The sequence below is a fragment of the Spermophilus citellus genome, assembly GCF_964194105.1.
Source record: "Spermophilus citellus genome assembly, chromosome: 6".
NCBI lineage: Eukaryota > Metazoa > Chordata > Mammalia > Rodentia > Sciuridae > Spermophilus > Spermophilus citellus.
In genome coordinates, this window is record NC_138187.1 from 162,002,331 (window position 1) to 162,023,622 (window position 21,292).

The 21,292-nt window shown below is 38.6% G+C and overlaps 1 protein-coding gene across 1 annotated transcript in view; it reads left to right on the forward strand.

The window, feature by feature from the left end:
• The first annotated feature begins 440 nt into the window (after positions 1-440).
• SLC19A2 (solute carrier family 19 member 2) overlaps positions 441-21,292 on the forward strand; it is a 28,212-nt gene continuing 7,360 nt past the window's right edge. Inside the window, exons 1-2 of the mRNA XM_081300552.1 lie at positions 441-1,536; positions 8,093-8,695. Of these exons, the coding sequence (XP_081156678.1) occupies positions 1,333-1,536; positions 8,093-8,695 (807 nt within the window). The 5' untranslated portion in view covers positions 441-1,332. The remainder of the gene's footprint in view (positions 1,537-8,092; positions 8,696-21,292) is intronic.

The following is a 21,292-nucleotide window of genomic DNA, read 5'->3' on the forward strand; positions in this document are numbered from 1 at the left end:
TTCTGTACCATGTAGTAATTTTGAAGTGATTTTGCTATGTGTTTTTTACTTGTTGTAGTGGTTTTATGAATTCCTTTCTCATTTTTCGATCAACCTGAATCCTTGGATAAACCCTTCAATATCATAATGTTATATAGTTCTATGTTGGGAATGAAGTGTGTCAAAATTTGAAAAAAAAATGGAAAATGCAATCATATCATAATGAATCTTTACCATATATAATTTATAAATGCTGTTTTCATATTGGCTTCACACTTTTTTAAAAAAAATAAAAGTCATAAAACATTGCATCTTAAAAAAAAAAAGAAAAAAAAAGCTGGACTTCTCATAACATACCTAAAAGCAAAAGAGAAGGTCCAAAAATGTTTGCATAGGTTTCTGGCAGGATCTGTACTCTACAAATACTGCACAGGAAGAACTGCTTTACAGATGCAGCTTTGCCTGCAGTGGATGGGGAGTCAGGCTGTGCGTCAAGCAGAAAGCACCCAGGAGATGAGCGCAAGCCCTGGAGATTCCTGTCATGCTTTGTCTTTGAAAAGTATGCCAAGACTCTTGTTTTGTTTTGAAATGAGATTGATGATTCCCGATTGCTTGGATGACTCAGAGTTTCCACTTTCTTCTGCACCGTAGATTACACTGTGCAGTTCAATGGTTCTCGCCTCAGCTCTCGCAAACAGCGCGGCGGGGAAGCCCGCGGCCTCGGGGCTCCGGGCCGGTTGGGCGCCCAGGCTCGCTCTCCCTCGCACGCTCTGGGCGGCGCGCGGCGCCCACTCGCGGCCCTGTCCCACTCGGGCGGAGGAACCCAGTTCCACACGTGGCGCTGGGGAAAAGGGCTGCCACTCCCCGCCTCTGCCCGCAGTGGTCGCCACGTCTTTCGAGGAGGACACCTATGCGGGCCTCAGAGGGACGGTGACAAATTGTGAGGGAGGTCACTCGCACCGACTGCCGACACTGAGGCACACGGGACGCCAAGCGGGAACTGAGAGGCCGGCAGCGCTGCCCTTTCCGCGAGCCCGCGGCCAGCCCCCTCGACGTCAGCGTCTGGCGAGGCGCCGCCGCCGACCAATCGGGGTGAAGCTGAGTGCCGGGCGCCTACCGTGATTGGCCCCGACCTGGAGGCGGCGGCGAGGGGGCGGGCGGTGGAGCCGGGCGGCCGCGAGGCTCGGCAGGACGCTTGAGGGAGGCTAGGCTCCGCCCTGCGGCCGCCGGCCCGGAGCGGCTGGCCCTGCGGAGAAGAGGTGTCACTAGAGGTTGTAGGTGTCGCCACCTGGGACTCCCTCCAGTTGGCGGAGCAGAAGGAAGGGGCCGGGCCGGTCCCCTCCCGCGCCCCGAATGGATGTGCCCGGCCCCGTGTCCCGGCGGGCGGCGGCGGCGGCGGCCACCATGCTCCTGCGCACAGCGCGGGTCCCTCGCGAGTGCTGGTTCTTGCCCACCGCGTTGCTCTGCGCGTACGGCTTCTTCGCCAGCCTGCGGCCCTCGGAGCCCTTCCTCACGCCCTACCTGCTGGGGCCCGACAAGAACCTGACGGAGCGGGAGGTAGGCGGGCGCGCGGCCGTCCCGGTGGCGGCTCCGGCGCTGTCCCGGGGCAGACGACCTGGGCCCTGCCCCTCCTCCTCTGGGTTTCCCGTGGCCCTCCGGAGTCAGAGCGCGCCCAGCCCGCGGCGGCGTGCTCCTGGCCAGTGAGGGTGGCGCAGCGGTGCGGCTTGGAGACTCTGCCCCGACTGGCCCCGCAGCCCTGCTGCGGGCTGGGACCGGGGTTTGACAGAGAGAACGCGGCAGGCTGTACTTTGGGCCAGGTGGAGGTCCGGTGAATACCCGTGGGCTGAGAGTGGGCAGCCACGGCTTTCCGAAAGGGTCTCCCTTGACCTTCCCAGCCCCTCCTTTGTTTACCGTTGACAGGATGGATGTGCACAAATAACGACAGTACAGGACAAGAATCCATCATTTTAATTTGTTGTATTTTCAGTTAGGTGAGTTTGTATCCAAAGATAGCCCTCCCCCCTTAAGTCCCATCTCCTGGGATAAAAGGAGATGGTATCACGTAAATTGGCACTTATAGTTCTTTCCTGCATTGTGAATTATTGCTTCAGATGTTAGTTTTGCTCTTCAGCTGTTAGGTGAGGTGTTTGAAGGCTCTGTACCTGCTGTGATGCTCAGGGTAATTGAGAGCACATAATCCATGGTCAAGAACTTCTTGCTGGTTGATTACCCCAGATAAGGATTTCAGAAGTGCATAATGTACTTTTTAAAAATATTTTTTTTAGTTGTATATGTACACAATACCTTTATTTACTTATTTTTATGTAGTGCTGAGGATCAAACCCAGTGCTTCATACGTGCTAGGCAAGCGCTCTACTACTGACTACAAACCCAGCCAATCATAATGTATTTTAATGATGTGGTTAACTCTTAAAGTGCATCATCAGTCCCAGTATTTGGGTTTTGCATTAAGACATATAAGATGAAAATAAGTTAAACCCAAAGTGCTACCACAGGGTCAAAATAAAGCAGATTGAACATCCTTTTCCTTGAATACTGCAAAAGGTGTAAGCTGAGGTCTGGTGTTCTTTACCCTCCTATCAGTTGAGTGGTGGCTGGTTAGTTGTTCATTTTTTTCTATCTCCCTTTCCTCCCACCCTGCCTCCCTGCTCCAGTTGCTATAAAATATTCCTCTGATTTAAACCATACTCACCTCTTTTGAGTAGCAATTCAGTTACTCAGCATAACAGGTCAGAGCAAGAGGTGGCACTACAGGAGTCATTTGCTGACTGGCAGGATATAATTACTCATAGTCCAGTTTGTTGTTCCAGTGTGTCTTTTTTTCCCAAGGGCACTTGAGAGAGAATTGAATCAGTGTTGAAATCCTGGATTCATTTAAGTGTCTGACATTGTTTCACCCCAGTGAGTGTAGAGATGACTTTTGCCCAACTCTACATCATCTGTTTCTCAGTCTTGTGGATATCCACACAAGGAACTGTAACAGTTATTCATCACCCATTTTAATTTTTTTAAATTTTATTTTTTTTACTTGTAAATGGACACCATATTTTTAATTTTAATTGTTTATTTTTTTTTTTGTGGTGCTGGGACCCGAACCCAGGGCCTCACACATGTGAGGCCAGTGCTCTACTACTGAGCTACAACCCAACCCCCCATTTGAATTTTGATACTGGTTAAAATCAACAATAAAGTGGAAAGGACCATCTCTTATGAACAGAATGATTTTACAAAATTACTGCACCAACCTGAGAAGGTATGATTCTGGAGACCCCAAACAGCCACTGAATCTGAGGCATGGCCACTGAGGCAGAAGTAATTCTGCTTATGAGCAGCTGACAATTAAAGTTTCATATGAACTGCCATGTGATATGCAGTTTGTGTACCTTGCCGGACAGAGAAGCACGTAGGGAAGGAACATGCCCCCAATGTTGATATTTGAAAGCTGATCTGTTTTGTCATGTGTTCTGTGCTGTCATTATTCTGTGCTCTATCTTATCAGGAAGTTTTCTAGGGTGAATCAAATATGTTCAGGAGCATAGAAATGAAGCAGGGGTGAAAGATCCAGTAAATATTTATTGCTTGTATAATAGAAACATAAGCATGCTTCTGTTATTGCATATTAGATGGGGAGGAAGGCAGGATTTGAAGAGGAATCTAGTGATCTGGGAAGAAGGGTCCTCTGTTTCTGAGGAACCTGGATTCAGAGCTGATTGTGTTGGTTATTGCAGTTATTGTGTTGGCTCTGCTTACCCTGTGGCAAATCCCTTGATTTTTCAGATAACTAGTAACTGAAAGAGTGCTTGCTTTTAGCAATGGACAGTTAAATAAAAAATAGCACATAATTTATAAGTAAATACCAAACCACATTCAGTGACATATGTACTGAAGTTTGTGTTTCCCCAGAAGACTTCTGAAGGACCTGAACGGGTCATCTTAAGTAGAGCTACTATGACCCAAGTCCAAAAGATAGAATTTCCTCTATCTTTCCACTCTCCGAGGATTTTCCCCCCCTTAAATTTTAAGAATAGCATAAACTTTAAAATAGTTACCACTTCATAAGTTTTAAGCAGGTTAAATTTTGACTGTGTTCTTATACTTTCAATAAAATAATCCTTTTTTTTCTAAAAACTTTATTAACCTTATCTCTTTGTGGTATGTGGTTTGAAAGGCATTTTCTGTTTTTGATTTTTTAATCATTGTGCATATTCTTCCTGACATTCAGAGCCTAACAGTCTAATTTTTACCTCCTTGATAGCATTATCTCCCACTACCTCCTTTTCCCTCTCCCCACTTCCACATAGCCAGGCTTCACTCATACTGATCTTATAGTCATAGGTCCAGCATATCCACAGACTACCATCCATTGACCTGTATTCCAACATGATCTCTGGAATAATCTTCCCATATATATCTGTTGATATCTTTTTGTAGCTTCTTTCTCATCCTTCAACATCCCCCTCAAAGCCATTTCCATCATAAATACTGTTTAGATGTATGCATATTCCTCACCAGGTTCAGAACTCCTGAAGAGAGCGTTTTACTTTTTTTTTTTTTTTATTAATCACCTCTAAATAGATTGAGAACAGTGTTGTGCTAACAGGTGTTTATTAAATAGTTTAATTGAAACTTGATTCTAAAATAAAGTCTATATTGTTTTCCCTTGACTTTTTATATCTCAGAAGAAAGCACAAACTCTGATCCAAAGTTGCAAAAGATACTTTGAATAGAATAAAATCAATTCCCTTTGATCACATGGCATATTTTACCTGAGGTGAGAAGATGGGGCATAGACAATAAAGGTCTTTTTTTTTTTTAAAGAGAGAGTGAGAGAGGAGAGAGAGAGAGAGAGAGAGAGAGAGAGAGAGAGAGAGAGAGAGAGAGAATTTTTAATATTTATTTTTTAGTTCTCTGCGGACACAACATCTTTGTTGGTATGTGGTGCTGAGGATCGAACCCGGGCCGCACGCATGCCAGGGGAGCGCGCTACCACTTGAGCCACATCCCCAGCCCAAGGTCTTTAATTTGTACAATTTTGCCTGTAGGAAGTTCCCCTTCAAGATTCAAAGTATTTATCCAAGAAGTGTTTTCTGGTGTAATAACTTCTGGTGGTGTCATTGAAGAGAAAGAAAGGATAATCTCCTTTGGGAACCCAGTGGCTAAGCTCTGGAGACTGTCTGCAGTATTAAAGTCTTTTATCTTGACAAATGTTCTATAAAAATACCTCAAGGGCTGATAGCAGCTTGGAAAGCTGAGGCTGGAGGATGTGTATTCAAAGCCAGCTTCAACAACTTAGTGAGGCCCTAAGCAATTTCATGAAATCCTGTCTCTAAATAAAATATTAAAAAAGGCTGGGGATGTGGTTCAGTGGTTAAGTGCCCCCGGGTTCAATACCCAGTACTGGGAGGGGACCCTTCAACCCCCAAAACCCCACTTCCATATAGATTGAAAAAGCACTTGCAGGCCTCAAGTACCCTAGGAGGCTCTGAGATCAATAATAGTTTTCTGACTGAAGAAACCAGGGGTTTCAGTGTGGTAGATTCAGAATATCTGGTTCTGAATGTCTGGTTTAGATCTTCCTTCTTCCAGTCCTCACTGTGATGCCTGTGGATAGTTCACCTAACCTCTCTGTAAGACCAAGTTTCCTTGACTACAAAATATGGATGGTGAAAGCATTTACCCTGCAGTGCTGTTGATTGGATCAGTTGGGGCTATTTTAGGTGAAGTGCATAGCAGGGTGTATAGTGTATCAGTGGGGACTCACTGTTAGGAATCTGGTGTTAGTGTAAGAGGGCCATTCACCAGGGATAGATGTCTCTAATAGGAGAAATGTAGGCCTATTAATTACAGTAGGCTAAAGACAACCCATCACCCACCCCTCTATGTTTTAGTTGGCATTCATTAAAAGAATAGGACTTTTATAATGAAACTTGACAATTATTTAGGGAAAACCATTATTAAAAGTTATATAATATGTCTAAGCACAACTACTGGAAGTGAAGAGGTCAATCAGTGTGCTAAAACAAAAGATGGAGTAAGGGAGCAATAGGAACTGTTTTTAATTTACTTTTTATTAACCTGCAATAATTACACATATTAATGAGGTACAGTGCAGAAAAAATGTGCACATCATGCACCAATCAAACAGGGTGGTTTGCATTTCCCTCTCTTTACCATTTCTTCATATTTGGAGCCTTTGCCCACCACACTACTCCTTATTCATAAAAAGTGTGCTTGGTTATTATCCCACTGTGGTGTGGAAAGCCAGAACTTCTTCCTTCTGTGTTTTGGTACCTGTTATCCAGCCTCTTTTTATTCATCTTTCCCTCATCCTTCCCAGCATGTAACAACCTCTATTCTATATTCTTTGCACAGTTCCTGATACACAGTGGTTCAACTTAGGATTTTTTTTTTTACTTTATGATGGTACAAAAGCAATATACATTCATTTGAAATCATACTCCACATTTTTCATTTTGATCTTTTTGTGGGCTTAGCAATACACGGTGCCTTGCTCTCTAGTGATGCTGGTTGTAAATACAGCTCCCAGCTAGCCAGACAGTCACAAGGGAAAGTGGCCAATGCTGCATGTTGCTAGATGCTGCTGCTTGGTAGGCTAGGTGTGCTGAGTGACTTGTACTTTCAAGTTAGAATGAGTTCATCAGAACCTAAGCCATCATAGAGGAGCACCTCTAATCACACAGCAAGTAGTAGAATTATAATTCCAGCTGGAGCGTTCTAGTTTCATGCTTGCTTTTATTTTAAATTATATTTCCATTTAAAATATGCATTAAAAAGAAAATAGCAGTAAGTTCTTGTGTACTATTCGCAGAAGGGTGATTAGCTAGAAGAAATGATTTTGAATGTTCCCATCATAATGAAATGATAAAAGTTTGAGGTGATGGATAATCTAAGTATCCTGAATTGATCAATATACAGTGTGTACATTTACTGATACAACACACTGTATCCTATAAGTATGTACAATTATCTTTCAAGGAAAAAATTTAATTTTTAAAATTTGAAAAGATAGAAAAAACTACAATCTTCTTCCAAATTACAAATAAGTAAAAAAAAAAAGACAAAAACTTGCCTATAATCCTACTATCCTGAGAGAATTGTTCTGTCAAGATGCTAGGACTGATTCACTCTCTCTACCTATTCCTTTGCTCCAAAAATTAGTGAGTAGTATCAAAGCTCCCTTGTCCTATACTTCTTCTAAAACATTAAAGGAGCCTAGTATCTTTTTTTCTTTAATCAAGTAGATAGTTTGTTTTGAGGCACTTTACCATTGAGCCATATCCCCAGACCCTCCTTTTTAAAAATACTTATTTTTTAGTTGTAGTTGGACACAGCACCTCTATCTATCTATCTATCTATCTATCTATCTATCTATCTATCTATCTATTTAATGTGGTGCTGAGGATCAAGCCCAGGGCTTCACATGTACTAGGTGAGTGTCTACCACTGAGCCACAATCCCAACCCACTCCCAGCCCTTTTTATTTTTATTTTGAGACAGGTCTTCATTAAGTTGCTGAGGCTGGCTTTGAATTTTAATTCCTCCTGCCTCAGCTTCCTGGAATCACTGGGATTACAGGCATGCACCACCATGCCCATCCCAGAGCCCCATATCTTTTAAGCATGCTGGCTGTTAGAGTATACAGATGAATGTTGGGTCCCATGTTAAAGAACCTACAAGACAGTAGTTCTAGGAAGTTTTTTTAAAAAAATCTTGAAACCCCAAATATTTAAAGCTTCTTGAGAGGTATACAGCCATGGCTATGAACCAGTGTTATGAGTTAAATGGGGACACTGATATGAGATGGTATCAAGAGAGCTTTGAATATCAACTTCAGCAGTCTTCCTGGATAAGGAAGCCTGAAGAGCCTTGATGAAAGGGAAAGATTTTATTAAGAAAAAGATGACAGAGTAGAGATGGGGAAGGATATTTTGAACAGATATCTGAACTGTTATTGCCAAGGTTTCTTTGGTTGGTAAGAATGTGGTATTTGAAGCATTGGTAGGTGTTTTATAAAAATAAGTTCTTTTTGAGTATTTCGATCACTAAGAGATTTTTATTCTCTCTTTACCAGGTCTTCAATGAAATTTATCCAGTTTGGACATACTCTTACCTGGTGCTGCTGTTTCCTGTGTTCCTTGCTACAGACTACCTCCGTTATAAACCTGTTGTTTTACTACAGGGACTCAGCCTTATTGTTACATGGTTCATGCTGCTCTATGCCCAGGGACTGCTGGCCGTTCAGTTCTTAGAATTCTTCTATGGCATGGCCACAGCTACAGAAATTGCCTATTACTCTTATATCTACAGTGTAGTGGACCTAGGCATGTACCAGAAAGTCACAAGTTACTGCCGAAGTGCCACCTTGGTGGGCTTCACAGTGGGCTCTGTCCTAGGGCAGATCCTTGTCTCGGTAGCAGGCTGGTCCCTATTCAGCTTGAATGTCATCTCTCTTACTTGTGTTTCCGTGGCTTTTGCTGTGGCCTGGTTCCTGCCCATGCCACAGAAGAGCCTCTTCTTTCACCACATTCCTTCTACCTGCCAGAGAGTAAATGGCATCAAGGTACAAAATGGTGGCATTATTTCTAACACGCCAGCTTCTAACCACCTTCCTGGGTGGGAGGACATGGAATCCAAAATCCCTCTAAATTTGGAGGAGCCTCCGCATGAGGAACTGGTAAGCTCACCCTTAAATGTTTTGTAGTTGCTGTTTTTTGAGAGCTGACTAATGGTGATAAGACAGACGGGAAACCCCCTCTTGCTAGATCTTGTTTTTGGATTTAAGTTTTGTCATAAGTGGGTTCGTTGATTCATTCGTTCATTAATTCAAGATACCGTTGATTTATATTAAGAATGACAAATGTTCCCCTGGAGTGCCTGACCTCCAAAATTGAACTGGTATAACATTGTATTATTCATGTCAGAAATGTCTTGGATGCCAGGGGCTATGTCTACTTCATCTTTCTGTCCCCAGTGTTTGATAAAATATATAAAGCTAGCGCTCAGAAAAATCTGGCTAACAGATTAAATGATTCTGATAAATGTTCTATATCTACTTCCAGTTTCCGAATTGAAGCCTACAGTCTTTAAAGATAGAAAGTTGTTTTCCTTTTCTATGCTAAAGTATGTTACTTATTTTTCAAATGACACTTTGCCAAAGTGGGATAGTAATGAATAATGCAAAGAAAGAGAATCACAAGAGAACAATTAAGATAATGGGAGATGCTAGAGGGAGGCTGCATTCTGTGTCAATCTGGAACCTGGGATTCAAGTAGTGGAAATACTGTTTCTCTGTGAGCAATTAGAGGACCCCCGACAGCTGCTTCACGTGGGAATCTCGGCCACTGTGCTACACAGGTCTCCAGCCTCATTGCGTGGCCTCAGCAGACTCCTGACCATCGGCTACGCAAGTCCTCCGGGTGCCAGAGTAGGACCACTGGCATTAGCACCTACGAAGGACTCCAGGCTGCTGTTCCCACATAGAAAACCCTGCTGCAGCTCACGCATAGGAACTCTGGCTGCCCATTTTGAATGGACCCCCACCTTCCAACATGGGGCTTCTTCAGCTGCCTCCATCTTGAGTCACTGGAACCACTGCCACAGTCCCCTACACATAGTAGCCTGCACCTGGGAATGCTGCACTGATTCCGGTGACAGCCACCAGCCACAATACTGCATGCCAGAGAGCTGCATGTCTGAACATACCACTCAAGGCCACTGACTGGCCCCACCCAATCCCATACCCCATTGCTGAAAGTGGATGCTTCCATCTTGAGACACCTTCGTTGCCATCTTTAGTTGGAGCCACTTCTAGCTTGGAACACTGCTGGGGATTAGAAATAATATCAAGGTACCGAAAGTCCCCAACTCACCCCACTCCCTGGCAGCCACTAACCCAGCACAGTGCTTGTAGCTATACAACCAGTCTGTAGTTTGTAAAACCTGGTCCTGAACTGCTCAATATAAAACAGCTTTCTGCTGCAGGTGCACAGCCCCCAGAGCACAGCCCACAAGACCTCTGGAAAGAAAGGTTCCTGATTGGGAAGTAGAAAGTGGTGTGTGAGATACAGTTTAGAGACCAAATTAGAGACCAGGAATTGTATGGTCTATAGGTAATATAAGAAGATAAGACCAGGAACCCACATCACACGAGTGGGCCCCAAAGGAGATCGTTGGGGTGCAGTATCCCACCTCCAGGAACCATGCCCCCAAGACCAATCCTCTCACCCTAATGACCTTCACCATCCTGAGGGTGGAGATGCCAGCAAACAACAGACAACCCACCTATTAGATGAGAAGGGAAGCAGGAAAGATACTGATCTCCAACAAAAACAATTCTTGTGTTTTCCTTCGAGATTTTTTTTCCTCCTGTCCTCACATCCCCAACATTTGTGAAACCAAGTACTTTTCAACAATTAGGCTACTCAGGACTGGGATGCTTGAATAGAATATTACAGTGGTATTGTATCTTCTTTTATCTCCTATTTTTACTGTGTTTTTTTTTTTTACTTTTCTTAATATTTATATTTGGTTTTTGTACTCTACTGTCTTCCCACATAGTTGTATTTCAAAAATCACTTTTTCTCTTTTTTCCATCTACTAACCAACTTCTTAGATTCCTCTTTCATGCTTCCTAAGATCTAATAACTCTATATTCTCACCTCCTACCCCTTCAGCATCTCATCCTACACCTCACCCCAGTTCATTGTCCACCATCAGAAATTGTAGACCCTTCTTGAAAATCATTTATATTGTAGATAATAATTGAATTTACCATTTCTGTATATTGACACAAACTGTTAATGTCTTAACAGCAGCTCTTTGGTTTAAGGTTGTATATTGTTTTATTGGAATCTGTTCACATTATTCTCCCCCTTAAAGGAGAGGTATTGGAAACCTGCAGGGTCACTATAAGCCTATAGGGTAACACCTTGGATCCACAGTGCTAGAAGGGAAGACACACAAACAACATGAAAAAACAAGGGAAGAAGGTGCCCCCAACAAACCAAGATGAATCCATGGCCAACACAACAGAAGAAAGGATAGAGAAGGTGTTCAGGATGTACATAATTAAAATGTTCTGTAAATTAAAGGATGATACAAGAGAGCAATTACAGGCAGCAAAAGATCATTTCCATAAAGAGCTACATAAGCAAATATGGGAAGCAAAAGATTACTTCAATAGGGAGGTAGAGGTTCTGAAAAAAAGCCAAACAGAAATCCTTGAAATGAAAGAAACAACCAAATTAAAAGCTCAATAGAAAGCATCACCAACAGACTAGAACCCTTGGAAGACATGACCTCAGACAATGAAGACAAAATATATAATCTTGAATGTTGACAGTGAAGATGAAAAGAAACCGTGAGCAGAACATTTGAGAATTATGGGATAACATAAAAAGGCCAAATTTAAGAATTATGGGGCTAGAGGAAGGCATAGAGTTCCAAACCAAAGGAATGAACAATCTAGTCAATGAAATAATATCTGAAAATTTTCCAAACATGAAGAATGAATTAGAAAATAAAATACAAGAGGCTTACAGGACATCACATGTATAAAATCACAACAGATCCACATCCAGGTGCATTATAATGAAAATGCTTAGCATACAGGAAAAGGAGAGAATTTTAAAAGCCACAAGAGAAAGGAATCAGATCACATATAGGGGGAAACCAGTTAGGATATCTGCAGTTTTTTCAACCAGACCCTGAAAACTAGAAGATCCTGGAACAACATATACCAAGTTCTGGAAGAAAATGGGTGCCAACCAAGAATCTTATGTCCAACAAAATTAAGCTTTAGATTTGATGACGAAATAAAAACCGCCCATGATAAACAAAAGTTAATTTTCTAGTTAGAACTAGAAAGTCTGTACTACAGAAAATCCTCTGCAAAATATTCTATGAGGAGGAAAAGAAAAACAACAATGAAAATCAGCAAAGGGAATTATTACACTAAAGGAGATACTAATCAAAAGAGAAACCAAGTCAAGTTAAATATCAAAAATAAACAAATATAACCAGCAATACAAATCATGTCTCAATAATAACCCTGAATGTTAATGGCCTAAACTCACCAATCAAAAGACATAGACTGGCAGGTTGGATTTTTAAATATCCACAGACTGAAGGTGAAAGGTTGGGAAAAATCATACCACTCACATGAACTGCGGAAGCAAGCAGGGGTTTCTATCATATCAAATAAAGTAGACTTCAAGCCAAAGTTAATCAAAAGGGATAAAGAAGGACTCTGCATATTGCTCAAGGGAACCATACACCAACAAGACATAACAATTATATATGTCCCAAACAATGGAGCATCTATGTTCTTCAAACAAATTCTTCTTAAGTTCAAGAGTCTAATAGACCAAAACACAATCATTCTGGGTGACTTTAACACACCTCTTTCACCATTGGATAGATCTTCCAAACAAAAACTAAACAAAGAAACTATAGAACTCAATAACACAATGAATAACAAACTTAAGAGACACATATGAAATATTTCATCCATCAACGAGTGAATACTCTTTCTTCTCAGCAGCATGTGGATCTAAAATAAACCATATATTATACCACAAAGCAATTCTTAGCAAATACAAAAAGTAGAGATACTACCCTGCATTCTAATCATATTATAATGGAATAAGAAATCAATGACAAAATAAAAAATAGAAGCTACTTCAACACCTGGAGAATAAATAATATGCTATTGAATGAATAATGGGTTGCCAAAGACAGATTAAAACATTCTTAGAGGTAAATGAGAACACGGATATAACATATCGAAATCTCTGGGATACTATGAAGGCAGTACTAAGAGGAAAGTTCATTGCATTGAGTTCACTCCTTAAAAGAAGAAAAAATCAACAAATAAATGACCTAATATTACATCTCAAAGCCCTAGAAAAAGAACATCAAATCAACACCCATAGCAGTAGAAGACAGGAAATACTTAATATCAGAGTTGAAATCAGTGAAATTGAAACTAAAGAAATAACTGAAAAAAATTGACAAAACAAAAAGTTGGTTCTTTGAAAACCTAAATAAAATTGATAAACCCTTAGCCATGCTAACAAAGAGAAGGCGATAGAAAACTCAAATTACTAACATTCGTGATTATAAAGGAAGTATCATGACAACACTACAGATATACAGAAGATAATTAGAAATTATTTTGAAAATTTATACTCCAATAAAATAGAAAATATCAAAGGTATCAGTAAATTTCTAGAGTCATATGATTTGCCCAAATTGCATCAGGATGATATTTACAAGTCAAACAGATAATTTCAAGCAAGAAGATGCCATCAGAAGCCTACCAAACACAAAAAGCCCAGGACTAGATGGATACACAAGTCCTTCAAAGAACCAGTACTCCTCAAATTATCTCATGAAATAGAAAAAGAGGGAACATTTCCAAACTCATTCTATGAGGCCAGTATCACCCTAATTCTAAAACTAGACAAAGACACATCAAAGAAAGAAAACTTCAGACCAATATCTCTAATGAACATAAATGTAAAAATTCTCAATAAAATTTTGGCAAATTGAATACAAAAACATATTGAAAAGATTGTGCACCATGATCAAGTGGGATTCATCCCAGGGATGCAAGGTTGGTTCAACATACCAAAATCAATAAATGTAATTCATCACATCAAAAGACTTAAAGATAAGAATCATATGATCATCTCAATAGATGCAAAAAAAGCATTCCGAAAAATACAGCATGCTTCATGTTCAAAACACTATAAAAACTAGGGATAACAGGAACATATCTCAACATTGTAAAAGCTATCTATGCTAAGCCCCAGGCCAGCATCATTCTAAATGAAGAAAAATTGAAAGCATTCCCTCTAAAAACTGGAACAAGACAGGGATGCCCTCTTTCACCTCTTCTATTTAACATAGTTCTTGAAACTAGCATTTCTGTTCATCAGAGACAAATCCTTTGAAAAGGAAATTAGGAAAACTACCCCATTTACAATAGCTTCAACAAGACAAACAAGCAAACAAACTTGGAAATCAACAAAAGAAGTAAAAGACCTCTAAAATGAAAATCACAGAATGCTAAAGAAAGAAATTAAACAAGACCTTAAGTGATGGAAAGATCTTCCTTGTTCTTGGATAGGCGGAATTAATATTGTCAAAACAACCATACTACCAAAAGCACTATACAAATTTAATGCAATTTCAATCAAAATCCCAATGACATTCCTCATAGAAATAGAAAAAGCAGTCATGAAATTCATCTGGAAAAATAAGAGACTCAGAATAGCCAAAGCAATCCTTAGCAAGAAGAGTGAAGCAGGTGGCATCATAATACCAGACCTTAAACTATACTACAGAGCAATAGGAACAAAAAATAACATGGTATTGGCACCAAAATAGACTTGTAGACCAATGGTACAGAATAGAGGACACAGAGACAAACCCACATAAATACAATTATTTTGTATTAAACAAAGGCACCAAAAACATTTTTGGAGAAAGGGTAGCCTCTTCAACAAATTGTGCTGGGAAAACTGGAAATCCATATGCAACAAAATGAAATTAAGCCCCTATATCTTCCCATGCATAAGACTCAACTCAAAGTAGATCAAGGACCTAGGAATTAAACCAGAGACCCTGCACCTAATAGAATAAAAAGTAGGTCCAAATCTTGTTGGCTTAGGCCCCCACTTCCTTAATAAGACTCCTATAGCACAAGAAATAAAATCAAGAATCAATAAATGAGATGGGTTCAAAGTAAAAAGCTTCTTCTCAGCAAAAGAAATTTTCAGTGAGGTGAATAGAGAGCCTACAGAATGGGAGCAAATTTTTACCACACACATTTCAGATAGAGTCCTAATCTCTAGGATATATAAAGAACTCAGAAATCTTAACACCAAAACAATTAATAACCCAATCAATAAATGACCGAAGGAACTGAATAGATACTTCTTAGAAAATGATATACAGTCAGTCAACAAATATATGAAAAAATGTTCAACATCTCTAGCAATTAGAAAAATGCAAATCAAAACTACTCTAAGGTTTCATCTCACTCCAGTCAGATGGCAGGTATTAAGAATACAAACAACAGTAAATGTTGGCAAGGATGTGGGGGTGAAAGGCACACTCATACATTGCTGGTGGGACTGCAAATTGGTGCAACCAATATGGAAAGCAGTATGGAAATTCCTTGGAAAACTTAGAATGGAATCACCCTTTGACCCAACTATCCCACTCCTTGGTTTATACCCAAAGGACTTAAAAACAGCATACTATATTAACACAGCCGCATCAATGTTTATAGCAGCACAATTCACAATAGCGAAACTGTAGAGCCAGCCTAGATGCCCTTTAGTAGATGAATGGATAAAGAAACTGTGGTGTATACTCATAATGGTATATTACTCAGCATTAAATGAGAATAAAATCATGGCATTTGCAGGTAAATGGATGGAGTTGGAGAATATTATGCTAAGTGAAGTTAAGCCAATCCCCAAAAGCCAAATGCCTAATGTTTTCTCTGATATGAAAATGCTGATCCATATGGGATGGGTTGGGGGAGCATGGGAGAAATGGAGGAACTTTAGATAGGGCAAAGGGGAGGGAGGGGAAGGGAGGAGAAGGGAGGTAGGAAAGATGATGGACATCATTACCCCAAGTACATGTATGAAGACGTACATATACACAAAAAAAATGCAATAAATACTTCAAGTGCGATTATAAAGAAAGAGATGACATTTAAAATAATTCATCTACTCATTCTGTCTTTCCAGGAAGATGAACTGCCTCCCCAGTCACCCACTTTTTTTTAACCCCCTCTGTCACATTATAAACTATAAGGGGCAAGTTTCATTGCATCCACACTGAATTAGTTTTAGTTTTTCTGGGACATACTTGGAAATAAGCCTATTAACATTCCAGCTTTGCATGTGGGCTCTGGCAGACTTAATACTGAGCTCTGAAAGTTGTGTAGACTAAATGAGAATAAAGAACCACCATGAACAGAGTCTGCATTGTACCTAGAGTTTACCCAGTAGTTTCAAAAATAGTCTCTCATGTCCTTATTGAAAATTCTCTCCTTTTCCTACCCCATTCTTCATCTCAGGTTATTAGCTGGAGTTTAGGTTATTGTCACTAGGAGCCTGAAGCACCCTCTAGAGCCTGGTTGATACTCATCATGAGACTCACCCTTGATCACTAGGGAACCTACAGCCACATTTGGCCAAAATGACCAGGGATTGAATATCGATGAAATGCTGATTCCATCAGAATTTGTTAGCTGACACTGGAAAATCAACAAAGGGTTGCTGGGGGAGGCAAGTATATATAATCATTTAATAGGTCTCATATAGTAGAAACAAATAAAATAAGAACTCTATTTTTGTCTGTTCCAAATGTTTTAAAATGGATTTGGCTGACTATATATACTTACGTATAATACATAAAAAATATATTTTGTTTTTTAATTTTTGCAGTGGTTGGTCTCAAACCCAAGGCTTCTTGCAGGGTAGGCATAAGTGTATAATTTAAATATTAACAAAACCATAATTCTAAAGATTTTATAGGTATTTACAGACCAAGTTTTTTGAATGTGAATAAGAAACAGGAATGATATTTTACATAGCAACCAGTATACACACATATATTTTATGTATAACAAAAAAAATCTTTGCAACATTATACTTTATACCGATACATTCCATTCTATTTATTTTTTTGTAATTCAGGTCACTGCTCACTAAATCCATATTTCTACCTACTGATGAATTGTGACCTATGGTTTAAAAAATTCTGTCCCAGACCAACTTGAAATTTCTTATAGATGTGTGAAATGACATATTTTTATATGCTGAAGAGTTGTAAAATTTGGTTAGACTTGATTCTGAGCACAGATACTAGAACAATCGGAGCATATTAAAAGGGACTAGATCTCATCAGCCCTCTCACTGTAGAGATAAGCATTAGAATCAGAAATTAGCAATTTATGCAGAATTGCACAGATAATGCTCCTGTAATGCTCCTGAACATAATTTAAGAGCACTCATGAGATCCACTTCTCTCTATACTTTGATCCATAAAATCTTTCACTAGGCTGACACCATTGTCAGTCTATCAGGTTGGCTATAGTACGATGAAAATTAGGATTCAGGTCACTTCTGTGATATCCTAGGCTCTGCTGCTGATCCCATATCAGGCTGCTGTGTTGCTTGGAAGCTGTTCTGACTGACCTGAAAATACTGCTGTTTTTCTTGGGCAAGCCTGAAGGAAAGTCAGACTGTGGATGGATATTGGAGATTGTAGACCATTTAATTAAGCCATAATTAAACAGTAAATTATAGTTGTACGAAATATTGAAGAGTGAGTAGTTTTATTTTGATTTTATAGAAAGGAAGAATGAAGTAGGATGAGTCAAAGTGATAGTCCAGTCCACAAGTTATTTGTGAGTTCTTCTCAGAGCCTTTTGCCTTGGGGTCAAGGTTGGTAATATTGCAGAAAGAGGCATCACCAAAGCCAGTGGTTTTCTTTCATGATCAGAACTGGACTGAGGTGCTTGCCTTATAACTGGACCTGATATATTTTGAGTTCTTCATCAAAAATAATTAAGGGGGTCTGGGGTTGTGGCTCAGTGGTAGAGTGCTCACCTCACACGTGTGAGGCCCTGGGTTCAATCCTCAGCACCATATAAAAATAAATAAAATAAAGGTATTGTGTCCAACTACAAATAAAACAAATATTAAAAAATAATAACAATTTAGGGGATAAGATTGTAGCTCAGTGGTAGAGCACTTAGCTAGCATGTATGAGGCCCTAGATTCCCTTCCCAGTATTCTTACACATAGTCTCTCTCTTCTCACAACACACACATGAATAATTCACACAAAACTACTACTTTAGCATATGGACTGGCATATCATTAATACTTCAGAGTTTACGTAAGATTTATGGCAGCAGGGTGTAGTAGGTTTTGAAGATCAAGAAGTTAAGTGCAAATCCTAGTTCTAATACTTCTTGGGCAAGTTATTTAATTATGTGAGACATAGTTTCCTTATTCATGTCATGTATCTATTATTTTTGAGTATTAAATGAGGCAGTAGAAAGCTCTTAAATAAGTATATCTAGTATGTACTTAGTTAATGTTAGTTACTGTTATTAATGTTATCATTAGACATTGTGCCTTTATTTTTTTTATTTTTTTTTGGAAGAGAAGTTGAACTTTATTAAATATTAACATGTGAAAGGTAGGACATGAGTTTAGATTGTATACCTAAAAAAAAGCTTAGTATCAGATATATATTTGTAAAAATAAACTTTTAAATCTCCATAATGAAAAGAAAAACAATACAAAACAAAACAAAAGCTCAATTTTATAAAGAAAGATTTAAATGTAAACATTTCTCCAAAGAAAACAAATAGCAAATAAGCCAATGGAAACATGCACATTTTACAATAAAACATCATGTCATTGCACAAACAGATTAACCTATATAAAATTATACAAAGTGAAATATGCTACACCAGGAGTAAAAATGAAGGTTCTTATGGGTAAATAAAACAAAATGTTGATCATTTAAATAAATAGTGTACCTAAGTGTGGGGAGTGGAGAAGAGATTTTCAGAGGTAATAATAAAAATAGAAAAAGCAAGTTTTATGAATCTGTTACATATGAGAAAGACTATAGCTATTTATGATGTTCTATGTATTCCAAGATAACAAGAGAAAAGTATTCTTAACTTGTTTACCATACAAATGAGAATATTTAAGTTGAAGCACATGAAAATTACCAATTTGATTATATAATATATAAATACATTGACACTTCATCCTGTGCCTACATATCATATTTTTTGGTAAATTTTAAATAATACTTAAAATTAAAACACTCTCCAAAAAATTTCAAAATACACTATCTACATGCTTTACTAAAATGTCAGTCCACTAATGAAAATTTTTAAAAATAAATAAATATCCTGTAAGAATATTTGAGTTTACCAAAGTAAAAACGCTGAAATCAAATAAAATAAAACAACAACAACAACAACACTGGCAATAAAGAAGAGTTGTGTTGCTTTTGTAGCTGAAATTTGAAGATTCAATAAGAAATGGAGATAGTTAAAATAGTAAACTTTCTCTTAAATTCATACTTACTTGTGCACAACTGCAACAGAGTTTCTCAATCTAAAGATTCATTTTGGGTGTTTCATTCCCCACATGGAGCAATTAGCTCATTCTACAAAATAAATTTTCTCTCAGATAAGAATCATGTATTACATACCCAACATTGTTTTGTGTTTTTTTTTTAATTCCATAAAAATTACAAGTCCTCTTGACTAATGAAGCCTATGCAGGCTTCGCCTAAACATGTTGGCTAAATAAGTTGACTAAATTATAAGATGTTAAATAAATTATAGGAATAAATTTTAAATGACAAGAATTTCCAATAGATAAGTAAGAAACTGTACTTATAAAACTTATGTTATTCTCACTTTAAACCATTTTCAAACTACTTTTTTTTATTCTTCCTATCTCCATATTCTCTTTCATCCATTCACTCCCCTCTACCTCATCTAAAATAACCATATTCTTCTCTAGTTCCTCCCCATGTTATTGGGATTTAGCATTTACATATTAGAGAAAACATTTGGCCTTTGATTTGGGGGGTTTTGCTTGCTTCACTGAAGATGATATTCTCCAAGTCCACCATATATCAGCAAATTTCATGATTTAATTCTTCTTTTAAGCTAAGTAATATTCCGTTGAATATATACTCCACATTTTCTTTATCCATTCATCTATTTAAGGACACCTAGTTTGGTTCCATAGTTTAGCTACAATAAATTGAGTTATATAAACATTGACATGACTGAATCACCATAGCATGCTGATTTTACATTCTTTTGCTTTTTAAAAAAAGTGGAATGGCTGGGTGAAATGATGATTTTATTCAGAGTATTCTGAAGCATCTCCATACCGCTATCCAAAGTTATTGGACCAATTTGCAATTCCACCACCAATGCATGCATGTACATTTTCCCCCACATCCTTGTCAACAGTTATGGTTGCCTGTATTCTTCATTATTGCCATTCTGAATGAAGTGAGATAAAATTTTAGGGTAGTTTTTATTTGCATTACTCTAATTGCTAAAGATGTTGAACCTTTCCATTGTATTTATTTTTCTGTGAAATCAAACTAATTACTGAATACCTTTTACTGTCATTAAAATCATTCTTAAATTCCCTGAAAAGGTCATAAAAACAATGTATTATAAACATCAAATAAGGAATTCATATGTTTCATGATTAAATAGGAAGTAGAGACTACACAATTTTAAATCGGAAACCACGTATTTTGATGAAATTAGTTCAGTGTACCTCAAAGAGGCTTTTTAAGATATTTGAAAGAAAAAAGGTGCAGGACTAATCACACACAAACCTGGGATAAGAAGCAGGATTATTGTAAAGAGCTGCAAGTCTTCTCTGCAAAAAAAGGGATAGCAGCAGCAAGGAGGGAGAGAAACCTCAACTCCCCCTTGAGTGTTATATTTTATAGGCTAGAATCATGGTCATGCACTAGTGGTGGCTTTGATCTTTATTGATGTAGTAAGCATCTTTGCTGATATAGTAAGCAAGTTTGTTACTTGGGAAAAAAAGCAGTTTTTCTCTCTCTCAGAGGAAGAACAGGAAAACTGGCATGTCTGTTTTATCTTCTCAAGGAGAGAACAGGGAAACCAATATGTCCCCATCTCAGGTACTGGTAAATTTTCTCCTATCTATCAATGAGAGAACAGGGAGAGACCAGCACATCTGAAGACTGGAAGGTTTTATCTTGGGCTACATTATATTTCTTGGGAATAAAAACAGTATTCATGTAGTAGGGGTGTCGAAAAGAAATATGGCTGCAATTATGCTAACAATATTTGAGGTTTATGGTATACAGGTAATTCATAAAAATAATTTCAAAATTCTCTTAGCTAAATGAGCCCCTTTTTTTCTAAAGAGAGGCATAAGCAAACACATCCATTTTCACGCATAAACACACATATACATGAATAATTAAAACTCCCGTGGTATTTAGCCCTAAAATATACAATTGATTGAAAAATTTGCATATTCAAGTCAAGTCAAAACCAAAGTTTCTCAGAAGAAGAAGTATCAACAAAATAGCCAAAATTACAGAATAAAAATTTGTAATAGTAATTGAAGATTTAAAAATCTGGCGTTAATGTTGTCTTCCTATGTATTCCCTATACCCATCTTCATTTGCCAGTAGGTACAAAA